The 14,924-nt window shown below is 46.5% G+C and overlaps 1 protein-coding gene across 1 annotated transcript in view; it reads left to right on the top strand.

Moving 5' to 3' along the window:
- The window catches only part of LOC117339949 (bromodomain-containing protein 8-like), a 42,996-nt gene that overhangs the window by 10,623 nt on the left and 17,449 nt on the right, over positions 1 to 14,924 (top strand). The window contains exons 9-11 of the mRNA XM_033901671.1: positions 2,592 to 2,744; positions 3,675 to 3,813; positions 9,796 to 9,918. Of these exons, the coding sequence (XP_033757562.1) occupies positions 2,592 to 2,744; positions 3,675 to 3,813; positions 9,796 to 9,918 (415 nt within the window). The remainder of the gene's footprint in view (positions 1 to 2,591; positions 2,745 to 3,674; positions 3,814 to 9,795; positions 9,919 to 14,924) is intronic.

Consider the following 14,924-nt stretch of genomic DNA (forward strand, 5'->3'; position numbering starts at 1 on the left):
GGAGTGTCTCAGCCACTCGGACACCTCTGGTGAGGTCTGTTAGTACTGGAGTGTCTCGGTCACTCGGACACCTCTGGTGAGGTCTGTGTTAGTATATTGGAGTGTCTCGGTCACTCGGACACCTCTGGTGAGGTCTGTTAGTATATTGAAGTGTCTCAGTCACTCGGACACCTCTGGTGAGGTCTGTGTTAGTATATTGGAGTGTCTCAGTCACTCGGACACCTCTGCTGAGGTCTGTTAGTATACTGGAGTGTCTCAGTCACTCGGACACCTCTGGTGAGGTCTGTGTTAGTATATTGGAGTATCTCGGTCACTCGGACACCTCTGGTGAGGTCTGTTAGTATATTGGAGTGTCTCAGTCACTCGGACACCTCTGGTGAGGTCTGTGTTAGTATATTGGAGTGTCCAAGGCACTCGGACACCTCTGGTGAGGTCTGTTAGTATATTGGAGTGTCTCAGTCACTCGGACACTTCTGGTGAGGTCTGTGTTAGTATACTGGAGTGTCTCAGTCACTCGGACACCTCTGGTGAGGTCTGTGTTAGTATATTGGAATGTCTCAGTCACTCGGACACCTCTGGTGAGGTCTGTGTTAGTATATTGGAGTGTCTCGGTCAATCGGACACCTTTGGTGAGGTCTGTGTTAGTATACTGGAGTGTCTCAGTCAAACGGACACCTCTGGTGAGGTCTGTGTTAGTATATTGGAGTGTCTAAATCACTCGGACACCTCTGATGAGGTCTGTTAGTATATTGGAGTGTCCCAGTCACTCGGACACCTCTGGTGAGGTCTGTGTTAGTATATTGGAGTGTCTCGGTCACTCAGACACCTCTGGTGAGGTCTGTGTTAGTATATTGGAGTGTCTCGGTCACTCGGACACTTCTGGTGAGGTCTGTGTTAGTATATTGGAGTGTCTCCGGTCACTCGGACACCTCTGGTGAGGTCTGTGTTAGTATATTGGAGTGTCTCAGCCACTCGGACACCTCTGGTGAGGTCTGTTAGTACTGGAGTGTCTCGGTCACTCGGACACCTCTGGTGAGGTCTGTGTTAGTATATTGGAGTGTCTCGGTCACTCGGACACCTCTGGTGAGGTCTGTTAGTATATTGAAGTGTCTCAGTCACTCGGACACCTCTGGTGAGGTCTGTGTTAGTATATTGGAGTGTCTCAGTCACTCGGACACCTCTGCTGAGGTCTGTTAGTATACTGGAGTGTCTCAGTCACTCGGACACCTCTGGTGAGGTCTGTGTTAGTATATTGGAGTGTCTCAGTCACTCGGACACCTCTGGTGAGGTCTGTGTTAGTATATTGGAGTGTCCAAGGCACTCGGACACCTCTGGTGAGGTCTGTTAGTATATTGGAGTGTCTCAGTCACTCGGACACTTCTGGTGAGGTCTGTGTTAGTATACTGGAGTGTCTCAGTCACTCGGACACCTCTGGTGAGGTCTGTGTTAGTATATTGGAATGTCTCAGTCACTCGGACACCTCTGGTGAGGTCTGTGTTAGTATATTGGAGTGTCTCGGTCAATCGGACACCTTTGGTGAGGTCTGTGTTAGTATATTGGAGTGTCTCCGTCACTCGGACACCTCTGGTGAGGTCTGTGTTAGTTATAGCATACTGAAGTATCTCGGTCACTCTGGCATATAATAAAAGTCATTGTGTTCTGAAGGAGAAGATTTTGGAATTGAAAAAATAAACTGCATTCTAAAATGGGGTCTTGATCATTATTTTATAGCCATTTTGAAAAATTGAGATATTTGTGTTATCAACTTACTAAACATAAAGTGAACATGCAATAATATTAAGTTCTGTTTTACAGCCCTAGTGTAATGTTGAGTATCTTCTCAATTTAAGAAAGACATTTTTTTTTTCAATTTATGAATATATACAGTTTGTTGAACATTTCTAGTGGAAATTACACTGGCATGTAATTTTTTTCCTCTATATTGATGGCAGTTCATTCTGTCCTTGGGACATTCCTCGAAGTAGGAAGTCCCTTTAAAGGTACAATGTATCATATAGCAGGAATAGATTTTTTATAAAACTTTCTAGCCATGTCTTGGGAGAGTTATCAAAAACTTTTTTCCTAATTGATGTGTTATTAAAACTACCTGACAGTTGAGGTTAAATCTCTCCCCCCCCCCAAAAAAAATCACTGAACTTACTTAACACTGTGCTTATGTGTCTTGTTTCAGAGTTTTGAGCACTGAAAATTGGCTTTACTTTTCTATAATAGGAGTTTTTTTCAATTTGTTGATTTTAGATATGGGAAAATTTCAGAAACCTAAATTCCTTTATCACCTTCATCAACATAATTCTCCACACATGCTCATCTTGTGAAGACACTGGTGTTAAGTCCACCAGGTCCAATTTCCCGCTACATACAGAGTTATGGTCCTTTGTTGATTTTTGATTTTGAGATTATATTGTATTCACGTTAGTCAAAATATATGTTTGAAATATTTCATTTAAAAACTGACGAACCAGTTTGTCCGCATAAAATGGGGTGATAAGACATTTTTCACAAGAATGCACATATTTGACAATTAACTTGATTAGAAACTTATTCTGCAATTGATATTTCATTAACTCTAGCCAACTGAAGTTGTATCAGGGTCTTCCGTCAATCCAGCCTCGAGTGTGAAAACTGATGTGGCAGCACCTGTAGAGGACAAGCCTAAATCCACCGCTGCGTCAGACTTGTTGTCATCTCTGCTACAAAGTAAACACTACACGGTCAACCAGTTGGTACGTACAGAAAGAGGCGCAACAGTAAAAATTAATCATATGCCTGTCAACTTTCGACAGACATTATTGTACATGTATACTATCTGTATATGTAAAGTTGTCTGTCCGTCAACTATTGGTTAGAAGTTTTATGGCAAATTACTCCATTGGTCTACAGTTTAGTCAGGTAATGTGCTATTGTTTCAATTTTCGGCATGAATATTCTTGCTGGGTCTGAAAAATGATGGCATGGATTCATTGTATGAATTTTTTTTAGGGCAATTTCTTTTGGTGCATTTTTGAATAAGGTCAGATGGGCATATTATCAGTTTGCGGCACTGTTGTTTTATTTTGAAATATTTTCCTCAGCAGCATATCACAATGCCAATGTTGGTAAGCTGGTATATAGAAGATAAACAGACTCTCATTTTTTTGTGGAATAATGATTTTTACAAAATTATCATTATACTTTATCAGTTGTCAGGTATATTAAGAGGAAACATAAACCTTCTTTGTGTGATTATTTTCTACAAAGTATTTAACATGATGTCCCTCTCATCCAGTTGGTGTGTATAGAGGACGGGACAGAAACCCTTAACAACATGATGCTTAACATAAAGAAGGAGGGTACAACTGGCAATGAAAACAAGAATAATCATTTCTTGTAGGCAGTTGAATTTAAATAATACTTATAATAATACTTTATTTAGGAAGTCAATGTTTTGTTAGATTGTAGAATGCTGATAATTTGGGTAAGAAGCAAGTTTATCTTTCATTTTTTTGCATGAATCAAAAGTTAGATATCTGCACATAGTTAATAATGCATTAATATTTCATATAAGAAGTAAACGATACAATATTTATACATTGTAGTATCACCATGCTTCTTGGAAGAAGACAATGATAGTGTATTAGAATATTGTGTATAAATACAGGATTTTATTTTTGTAGGAAGCAGAGTTAAAACAGGAATTGCATGCACAGCAATTAGCGGCCAAGGCTGCAAATAAAACTACTACCCCACAGGCTCCCCCCGTCAAGGAGGAGGATGATCCTGCTTCCAGCACTGAGGACTCGTCATCTTCTTATGGTATGGGTGACTGTTTCACCTTCTGTGAATGTAGGGAATAGATTTTGTGTCTGCCTGGTACAAATAATGGGTATAAGTATGAAAAAATGTTAACTTATTACTGATTGAATCAACTATGTGTTGAGTAGCATAGATCTGGCCTCAATATTCCAGGAGTAATGTTCACTTTGACTCTCATGATCCTGGCTCTCATCATCCTAATTCTCATGATCCTGACTCTCATCATTCCGACTCTTATCATCCTGACTCTCATGATCCTAACTCTCATTATCCTCACTCTCATTATCCTAACTCTCATGATCCTGACTCTCAACATCTTGACTCTCATTATCCTAACTCTCATCATCCTGACTCTCAACATCCTGACTCTCTTCATCCTGACTCTCATGATCCTGACTCTCATCATCCTGCTGTTAGGACCAAAACCTGTACTGATTCTTAAGAAAGAGTCCATAGCTCAGAGCCATAAGTGTTGATCTTTTATGGCATAACAGGTTTTCTTCTTTTCTTCAGAAACTCTCAGGTTTGATGAAACTTGTTGACTCGAAGAAATAAATAATGATGCTTCTTCTTTCGTTCTACTTACTTCCTTCTGGCGACAGAGAGAAGACAATTTATTAAAGATTTTGTGGCTAAGAAATTGAAATGCAGATGTGCCTAAAATGTTTCCTTCCACATTTTTTTTGTCACTGATCTCTCAGGTGGACAGCTTATCAGCCTTTTTTTTTGATAGCTGAGTAGGTTAGGGCCTATGTTAACCTTGGGTGAAGATCTGGGGTGTGTGTGTGTGAAGATTTGGGGTGTGTGTATGAAGATCTGGGGTATGTGGGTGAAGATCTGGGTTGTGTGGGTGAAGTTCTGGGGTGTGTGGGTGAAGATCTGCGGTGTGTGGGTGAAGATCAGGGGTGTGTGTGTATGTGAAGATCTGGGGTGTGTGTGTGTGTGTGTGTGTGTGTGTGTGAAGATCTGGGGGTGTGTGGGTGAAGTTCTGGGGTGTGTGTGTGTGTGTGTGTGTGTGTGAAGATCTGGGGTGTGTGGGTGAAGATCTGGGGTGTGTGGGCGAAGATCTGGGGTGTGTGGGTGAAGATCTGGTGTGTGTGGGCGAAGATCTGGGGTGTGTGGGCGAAGATCTGGGGTGTGTGGGTGAAGATCTGGGGTGTGTGGGTGAAGATCTGGGGTGTGTGGGTGAAGATCTGGGGTGTGTGGGTGAAGATCTGGGGTGTGTTGGTGAAGTTCTGGGGTGTGTGGGTGAAGATCTGGGGTGTGTGGGTGAAGATCTGGTGTGTGTGGGCGAAGATCTGGTGTGTGTGGGCGAAGATCTGGTGTGTGTGGGCGAAGATCTGGGGTGTGTGGGCGAAGATCTGGGGTGTGTGGGTGAAGATCTGGGGTGTGTGGGTGAAGATCTGGGGTGTGTGGGTGAAGATCTGGGGTGTGTTGGTGAAGTTCTGGGGTGTGTGGGTGAAGATCTGGGGTGTGTGGGTGAAGATCTGGGGTGTGTGTGTGGGTGAAGATCTGCGGTGTGTGTGTGAAGATCAGTGGTGTGTGGGTGAAGATCTGGGGTGTGTGGGTGAAGATCTGGTGTGTGTGGGTGAAGATCTGGGGTGTGTGGGTGAAGATCTGGGGTGTGTGGGTGAAGATCAGGGGTGTGTGTGTGGGTGAAGATCTGGGGTGTGTGGGTGAAGATCTGGGGTGTGTGGGTGAAGATCTGGGGTGTGTGGGTGAAGATCTGCGGTGTGTGGGTGAAGATCTGGGGTGTGTGGGTGAAGATCTGCGGTGTGTGGGTGAAGATCTGGGGTGTGTGGGTGAAGATCTGCGGTGTGTGTGTGAAGATCTGGGGTGTGTTGGTGAAGATCTGGGGTGTGTGGGTGAAGATCTACGGTGTGTGGGTGAAGACTTGGGATGTGTGGATGAAGATCTGGGGTGTGTGGGTGAAGATCTACGGTGTGTGGGTGAAGATCTACGGTGTGTGGGTGAAGATCTGCGGTGTGTGGGTGAAGATCTGCGGTGTGTGTGTGAAGATCTGGGGTGTGTTGGTGAAGATCTGGGGTGTGTGGGTGAAGATCAGGGGTGTGTGTGTGTGTGTGAAGATCTGGGGTGTGTTGGTGAAGATCTGGGGTGTGTGGGTGAAGATCTGGGGTGTGTTGGTGAAGATCTGGGGTGTGTTGGTGAAGATCTGGGGTGTGTGGGTGAAGATCTGGGGTGTGTGGGTGAAGATCTGGGGTGTGTTGGTGAAGATCAGGGGTGTGTGGGTAAGATCTGGGGTGTGTGGGTGAAGATCAGGGGTGTGTGTGTGTGTGAAGATCTGGGGTGTGTTGGTGAAGATCTGGGGTGTGTGGGTGAAGATCTGGGTTGTGTTGGTGAAGATCAGGGGTGTGTGGGTGAAGATCTGGGGTGTGTGGGTGAAGATCAGGGGTGTGTGTGTGTGTGAAGATCTGGGGTGTGTTGGTGAAGATCTGGGGTGTGTGGGTGAAGATCTGGGGTGTGTTGGTGAAGATCAGGGGTGTGTTGGTGAAGATCTGGGGTGTGTTGGTGAAGATCTGGGGTGTGTGGGTGAAGATCTGGGGTGTGTGGGTGAAGATCTGGGGTGTGTGGGTGAAGATCTGGGGTGTGTGGGTAAGATCTGGGGTGTGTGGGTGAAGATCAGGGGTGTGTGTGTGTGTGAAGATCTGGGGTGTGTTGGTGAAGATCTGGGGTGTGTGGGTGAAGATCTGGGGTGTGTTGGTGAAGATCAGGGGTGTGTGTGTGTGTGAAGATCTGGGGTGTGTTGGTGAAGATCTGGGATGTGTGGGTGAAGATCAGGGGTGTGTTGGTGAAGATCTGGGGTGTGTGGGTGAAGATCTGGGGTGTGTTGGTGAAGATCAGGGGTGTGTTGGTGAAGATCTGGGGTGTGTGGGTGAAGTTCTGGGGTGTGTGTGTGAAGATCTGGGGTGTGTGGGTGAAGATCTGGGGTGTGTGGGTGAAGATCAGGGGTGTGTGGGCGAAGATCTGGGGTGTGTGGGCGAAGATTTGGGGTGTGTGTATGAAGATCTGGGGTATGTGGGTGAAGATCTGGGTTGTGTGGGTGAAGTTCTGGGGTGTGTGGGTGAAGATCTGGGGTGTGTGGGTGAAGATCTGGGGTGTGTGGGTGAAGATCTGGGGTGTGTGGGTGAAGATCTGGTGTGTGTGGGCGAAGATCTGGGGTGTGTGGGCGAAGATCTGGGGTGTGTGGGTGAAGATCTGGGGTGTGTGGGTGAAGATCTGGGGTGTGTGGGTGAAGATCTGGGGTGTGTGGGTGAAGATCTGGGGTGTGTTGGTGAAGTTCTGGGGTGTGTGGGTGAAGATCTGGGGTGTGTGGGTGAAGATCTGGTGTGTGTGGGCGAAGATCTGGTGTGTGTGGGCGAAGATCTGGGGTGTGTGGGCGAAGATCTGGGGTGTGTGGGTGAAGATCTGGGGTGTGTGGGTGAAGATCTGGGGTGTGTGGGTGAAGATCTGGGGTGTGTGGGTGAAGTTCTGGGGTGTGTGGGTGAAGATCTGGGGTGTGTGGGTGAAGATCTGGGGTGTGTGTGTGGGTGAAGATCTGCGGTGTGTGTGTGAAGATCAGTGGTGTGTGTGTGAAGATCTGCGGTGTGTGTGTATGTGAAGATCTGGGGTGTGTTGGTGAAGATCTGGGGTGTGTGGGTGAAGACTTGGGATGTGTGGATGAAGATCTGGGGTGTGTGGGTGAAGATCTACGGTGTGTGGGTGAAGATCTACGGTGTGTGGGTGAAGATCTGCGGTGTGTGGGTGAAGATCTGGGGTGTGTGGGTGAAGATCTGGGGTGTGTGTGTGAAGATCTGGGGTGTGTGGGTGAAGATCTGGGGTGTGTGGGTGAAGATCAGGGGTGTGTGTGTGTGTGTGAAGATCTGGGGTGTGTTGGTGAAGATCTGGGGTGTGTGGGTGAAGATCTGGGGTGTGTTGGTGAAGATCTGGGGTGTGTTGGTGAAGATCTGGGGTGTGTGGGTGAAGATCTGGGGTGTGTGGGTGAAGATCTGGGGTGTGTTGGTGAAGATCAGGGGTGTGTGGGTAAGATCTGGGGTGTGTGGGTGAAGATCAGGGGTGTGTGTGTGTGTGAAGATCTGGGGTGTGTGTGTGTGAAGATCTGGGGTGTGTGGGTGAAGATCTGGGGTGTGTGGGTGAAGATCTGGGGTGTGTGGGTGAAGATCAGGGGTGTGTGTGTGTGTGAAGATCTGGGTGTGTTGGGTGAAGATCTGGGGTGTGTGGGTGAAGATCTGGGGTGTGTTGGTGAAGATCTGGGGTGTGTGGGTGAAGATCTGGGGTGTGTGGGTGAAGATCTGGGGTGTGTGGGTGAAGATCTGGGGTGTGTGGGTGAAGATCTGCGGTGTGTGGGTGAAGATCAGGGGTGTGTGGGTGAAGATCTGCGGTGTGTGGGTGAAGATCTGCGGTGTGTGGGTGAAGATCTGGGGTGTGTGGGTGAAGATCAGGGGTGTGTGGGTGAAGATCTGGGGTGTGTGGGTGAAGATCTGGGGTGTGTGGGTGAAGATCTGGGGTGTGTGGGTGAAGATCTGCGGTGTGTGGGTGAAGATCTGCGGTGTGTGGGTGAAGATCTGGGGTGTGTGGGTGAAGATCTGCGGTGTGTGGGTGAAGATCAGGGGTGTGTGGGTGAAGATCAGGGGTGTGTGGGTGAAGATCTGGGGTGTGTGGGTGAAGATCTGGGGTGTGTGGGTGAAGATCTGGGGTGTGTGGGTGAAGATCAGGGGTGTGTGGGTGAAGATCTGGGGTGTGTGTGTGAAGATTTGGGGTGTGTGTATGAAGATCTGGGGTATGTGGGTGAAGATCTGGGTTGTGTGGGTGAAGTTCTGGGGTGTGTGGGTGAAGATCTGGGGTGTGTGGGTGAAGATCTGGGGTGTGTGGGGTGAAGATCTGGGGTGTGTGGGTGAAGATCTGGGGTGTGTGGGTGAAGATCTGGGGTGTGTGGGTGAAGATCTGGGGTGTGTGGATGAAGATCTGGGGTGTGTGGGTGAAGTTCTGGGGGGTGTGTGTGAAGATCTGGGGTGTGTGGGTGAAGATCTGGGGTGTGTGGGTGAAGATCTGGGGTGTGTGTGTGAAGTTCTGGGGTGTGTGGGTGAAGATCTATGGTGTGTGGGTGAAGATCTGGGGTGTGTGGGTGGGTGAAGATCTGGGGTATGTGGGTGAAGATCTGGGGTGTGTGGGTGAAGATCTGGAGTGTGTGGGTGAAGATCTGTGGTGTGTGGGTGAAGAACTGCGGTGTGTGGGTGAAGATCTGGGGTGTGTGGGTGAAGATCTACGGTGTGTGGGTGAAGATCTGCGGTGTGTGGGTGAAGATCTGGGGTGTGTGGGTGAAGATCTGGGGTGTGTGGGTGAAGATCAGTGGTGTGTGGGTGAAGATCTGGGTTGTGTGGGTGAAGATCTGGGGTGTGTGGGTGAAGATCTGGGGTGTGTGGGTGAAGATCTGGGTTGTGTGGGTGAAGATCTGGGTTGTGTGGGTGAAGATCTGGGGTGTGTGGGTGAAGATCTGGGGTGTGTGGGTGAAGATCTGGGTTGTGTGGGTGAAGATCTGGGGTGTGTGGATGAAGATCTGGGGTGTGTGGGTGAAGATCTGCGGTGTGTGGTTTTCTCAGCTCCTTAACTGTGGAGGATTGTGTTTTTTGGGGAGCTTAGTAATGAACTGGTCTGTGCTGTCATGGTTGTGTCATTGGGCAAGACACTTTACCCTCATTGTTCTGAAATGCGCCTCTCGCATGCTGTTCAGTGAGATAGCCACCAGCTACTACAAGGATACCCTGCCTCAAAATGACCCAGATTGTTCACTGGGTGACAAACAAACATTGGTCTCATGGCTATATTCTCATTCTTCACTTACTGTGAACCAAATGTTGTGTGACTTGAAATGTTGTTATTTTGCTTTCCGATGTTATGAGCGGGCATTGTTATACAAATATATATTGAATACTGAATTTACTTGATATGATGCTGTCTTTTCAGTGACACCCACCATAACTAAACTACTGGAGAAACCTGGACAGCTCGAAGAGGAAACATCGCAGGTCGACATGACAGGTGGGGCAACAGACTCTACCTCCATCACCACGGATGACCATACATTAGGTATATACACAATTCATAGTCCTCCCTGTCTATAGGTGACAGCCGTACGTTTAGGTATATACACCCTGACATAGTCCTCCCTGTCTATAGACATTAGGTGACAGCCATACGTTTAGGTATATACACCCGACATAGTCCTCCCTGTCTATAGACATTAGGTGACAGCCATACGTTTAGGTATAGACACCCGACATAGTCCTCCCTGTCTATAGACATTAGGTGACAGCCATACGTTTAGGTATATACACCCGACATAGTCCTCCCTGTCTATAGGTGACAGCCATACGTTTAGGTATATACACCCGACATAGTCCTCCCTGTCTATAGACATTAGGTGACAGCCATACGTTTAGGTATAGACACCCGACATAGTCCTCCCTGTCTATAGACATTAGGTGACAGCCATACGTTTAGGTATAGACACCCGACATAGTCCTCCCTGTCTATAGACATTAGGTGACAGCCATACGTTTAGGTATATACACCCGACATAGTCCTCCCTGTCTATAGGTAACAGCCATACGTTTAGGTATAGACACCCGACATAGTTCTCCCTGTCTATAGACATTAGGTGACAGCCATACATTTAGGTATATACACCCGACATAGTTCTCCCTGTCTATAGGTGACAGCCATACGTTTAGGTATATACACCTGACATAGTCCTCCCTGTCTATAGACATTAGGTGAAAGCCATACATTTAGGTATATACACCCGACATAGTTCTCCCTGTCTATAGACATTAGGTGACAGCCATACGTTCAGGTATAGACACCCGACATAGTTCTCCCTGTCTATAGACATTAGGTGACAGCCATACATTACAGTAGGTATATACACCCCACATAGTCCTCCCTGTCTATAGACATTAGGTGACAGCCATACGTTTAGGTATATACACCCCACATAGTCCTCCCTGTCTATAGACATTAGGTGACAGCCATACGTTTAAGTATAGACACCCAACATAGTTCTCCCTGTCTATAGGTGACAGCCATACGTTTAGGTATAGACACCCGACATAGTCCTCCCTGTCTATAGATATTAGGTGACAGCCATACGTTTAGGTATATACACCCCACATAGTCCTCCCTGTCTATAGACATTAGGTGACAGCCATACGTTTAGGTATATACACCCGACATAGTCCTCCCTGTCTATAGACATTAGGTGACAGCCATACGTTTAGGTATAGACACCCGACATAGTCCTCCCTGTCTATAGACATAGGTGACAGCCATACGTTTAGGTATAGACACCCGACATAGTCCTCCCTGTCTATAGACATTAGGTGACAGCCATACGTTTAGGTATATACACCCGACATAGTCCTCCCTGTCTATAGGTGACAGCCATACGTTTAGGTATAGACACCCGACATAGTCCTCCCTGTCTATAGACATTAGGTGACAGCCATACGTTTAGGTATATACACCCGACATAGTCCTCTCTGTCTATAGGTGACAGCCATACGTTTAGGTATATACACCCCACATAGTCCTCCCTGTCCATAGACATTAGGTGACAGCCATACGTTTAGGTATAGACACCCAACATAGTCCTCCCTGTCTATAGACATTAGGTGACAGCCATACGTTTAGGTATATACACCCGACATAGTCCTCCCTGTCTATAGACATTAGATGACAGCCATACGTTTAGGTATAGACACCCGACATAGTCCTCCCTGTCTATAGGTGACAGCCATACGTTTAGGTATATACACCCGACATAGTCCTCCCTGTCTATACACATTAGATGACAGCCATACGTTTAGGTATAGACACCCCACATAGTCCTCCCTGTCTATAGACATTAGATGACAGCCATACGTTTAGGTATATACACCCGACATAGTCCTCCCTGTCTATAGACATTAGGTGACAGCCATACGTTTAGGTATATACACCCGACATAGTCCTCCCTGTCTATAGGTGACAGCCATACGTTTAGGTATAGACACCCGACATAGTCCTCCCTGTCTATAGACATTAGGTGACAGCCATACGTTTAGGTATATACACCCGACATAGTCCTCCCTGTCTATAGGTGACAGCCATACGTTTAGGTATATACACCCGACATAGTCCTCCCTGTCTATAGACATTAGGTGACAGCCATACGTTTAGGTATAGACACCCGACATAGTCCTCCCTGTCTATAGACATTAGGTGACAGCCATACGTTTAGGTATAGACACCCGACATAGTCCTCCCTGTCTATAGACATTAGGTGACAGCCATACGTTTAGGTATATACACCCGACATAGTCCTCCCTGTCTATAGGTAACAGCCATACGTTTAGGTATAGACACCCGACATAGTTCTCCCTGTCTATAGACATTAGGTGACAGCCATACATTTAGGTATATACACCCGACATAGTTCTCCCTGTCTATAGGTGACAGCCATACGTTTAGGTATATACACCTGACATAGTCCTCCCTGTCTATAGACATTAGGTGAAAGCCATACATTTAGGTATATACACCCGACATAGTTCTCCCTGTCTATAGACATTAGGTGACAGCCATACGTTCAGGTATAGACACCCGACATAGTTCTCCCTGTCTATAGACATTAGGTGACAGCCATACATTACAGTAGGTATATACACCCCACATAGTCCTCCCTGTCTATAGACATTAGGTGACAGCCATACGTTTAGGTATATACACCCCACATAGTCCTCCCTGTCTATAGACATTAGGAGACAGCCATACGTTTAAGTATAGACACCCAACATAGTTCTCCCTGTCTATAGGTGACAGCCATACGTTTAGGTATAGACACCCGACATAGTCCTCCCTGTCTATAGATATTAGGTGACAGCCATACATTTAGGTATATACACCCGACATAGTTCTCCCTGTCTATAGGTGACAGCCATACGTTTAGGTATATACACCTGACATAGTCCTCCCTGTCTATAGACATTAGGTGAAAGCCATACATTTAGGTATATACACCCGACATAGTTCTCCCTGTCTATAGACATTAGGTGACAGCCATACGTTCAGGTATAGACACCCGACATAGTTCTCCCTGTCTATAGACATTAGGTGACAGCCATACATTACAGTAGGTATATACACCCCACATAGTCCTCCCTGTCTATAGACATTAGGTGACAGCCATACGTTTAGGTATATACACCCCACATAGTCCTCCCTGTCTATAGACATTAGGTGACAGCCATACGTTTAAGTATAGACACCCAACATAGTTCTCCCTGTCTATAGGTGACAGCCATACGTTTAGGTATAGACACCCGACATAGTCCTCCCTGTCTATAGATATTAGGTGACAGCCATACGTTTAGGTATATACACCCCACATAGTCCTCCCTGTCTATAGACATTAGGTGACAGCCATACGTTTAGGTATATACACCCGACATAGTCCTCCCTGTCTATAGACATTAGGTGACAGCCATACGTTTAGGTATAGACACCCGACATAGTCCTCCCTGTCTATAGACATAGGTGACAGCCATACGTTTAGGTATAGACACCCGACATAGTCCTCCCTGTCTATAGACATTAGGTGACAGCCATACGTTTAGGTATATACACCCGACATAGTCCTCCCTGTCTATAGGTGACAGCCATACGTTTAGGTATAGACACCCGACATAGTCCTCCCTGTCTATAGACATTAGGTGACAGCCATACGTTTAGGTATATACACCCGACATAGTCCTCTCTGTCTATAGGTGACAGCCATACGTTTAGGTATATACACCCCACATAGTCCTCCCTGTCCATAGACATTAGGTGACAGCCATACGTTTAGGTATAGACACCCAACATAGTCCTCCCTGTCTATAGACATTAGGTGACAGCCATACGTTTAGGTATATACACCCGACATAGTCCTCCCTGTCTATAGACATTAGATGACAGCCATACGTTTAGGTATAGACACCCGACATAGTCCTCCCTGTCTATAGGTGACAGCCATACGTTTAGGTATATACACCCGACATAGTCCTCCCTGTCTATAGACATTAGATGACAGCCATACGTTTAGGTATAGACACCCCACATAGTCCTCCCTGTCTATAGACATTAGATGACAGCCATACGTTTAGGTATATACACCCGACATAGTCCTCCCTGTCTATAGACATTAGGTGACAGCCATACGTTTAGGTATATACACCCGACAAAGTCCTCCCTGTCTATAGACATTAGGTGACAGCCATACGTTTAGGTATAGACACCCGACATAGTCCTCCCTGTCTATAGAGATTAGGTGACAGCCATACGTTTAGGTATATACACCCGACATAGTCCTCCCTGTCTATAGACATTAGGTGAAAGCCATACATTTAGGTATATACACCCGACATAGTTCTCCCTGTCTATAGACATTAGGTGACAGCCATACGTTCAGGTATAGACACCCGACATAGTTCTCCCTGTCTATAGACATTAGGTGACAGCCATACATTACAGTAGGTATATACACCCCACATAGTCCTCCCTGTCTATAGACATTAGGTGACAGCCATACGTTTAGGTATATACACCCCACATAGTCCTCCCTGTCTATAGACATTAGGTGACAGCCATACGTTTAGGTATATACACCCCACATAGTCCTCCCTGTCTATAGACATTAGGTGACAGCCATACGTTTAAGTATAGACACCCAACATAGTCCTCCCTGTCTATAGGTGACAGCCATACGTTTAGTTATAGACACCCGACATAGTCCTCCCTGTCTATAGACATTAGGTGACAGCCATATGTTTAGGTATAGACACCCGACATAGTCCTCCCTGTCTATAGACATTAAGTGACAGCCATACGTTTAGGTATATACACCCGACATAGTCCTCCCTGTCTATAGGTGACAGCCATACGTTTAGGTATATACACCCGACATAGTCCTCCCTGTCTATAGACATTAAGTGACAGCCATACGTTTAGGTATAGACACCCGACATAGTCCTCCCTGTCTATAGACATTAAGTGACAGCCATACGTTTAGGTATATA

The sequence above is a fragment of the Pecten maximus genome, chromosome 12 (genome assembly GCF_902652985.1).
Source record: "Pecten maximus chromosome 12, xPecMax1.1, whole genome shotgun sequence".
Taxonomy (NCBI): Eukaryota; Metazoa; Mollusca; class Bivalvia; order Pectinida; family Pectinidae; genus Pecten; species Pecten maximus.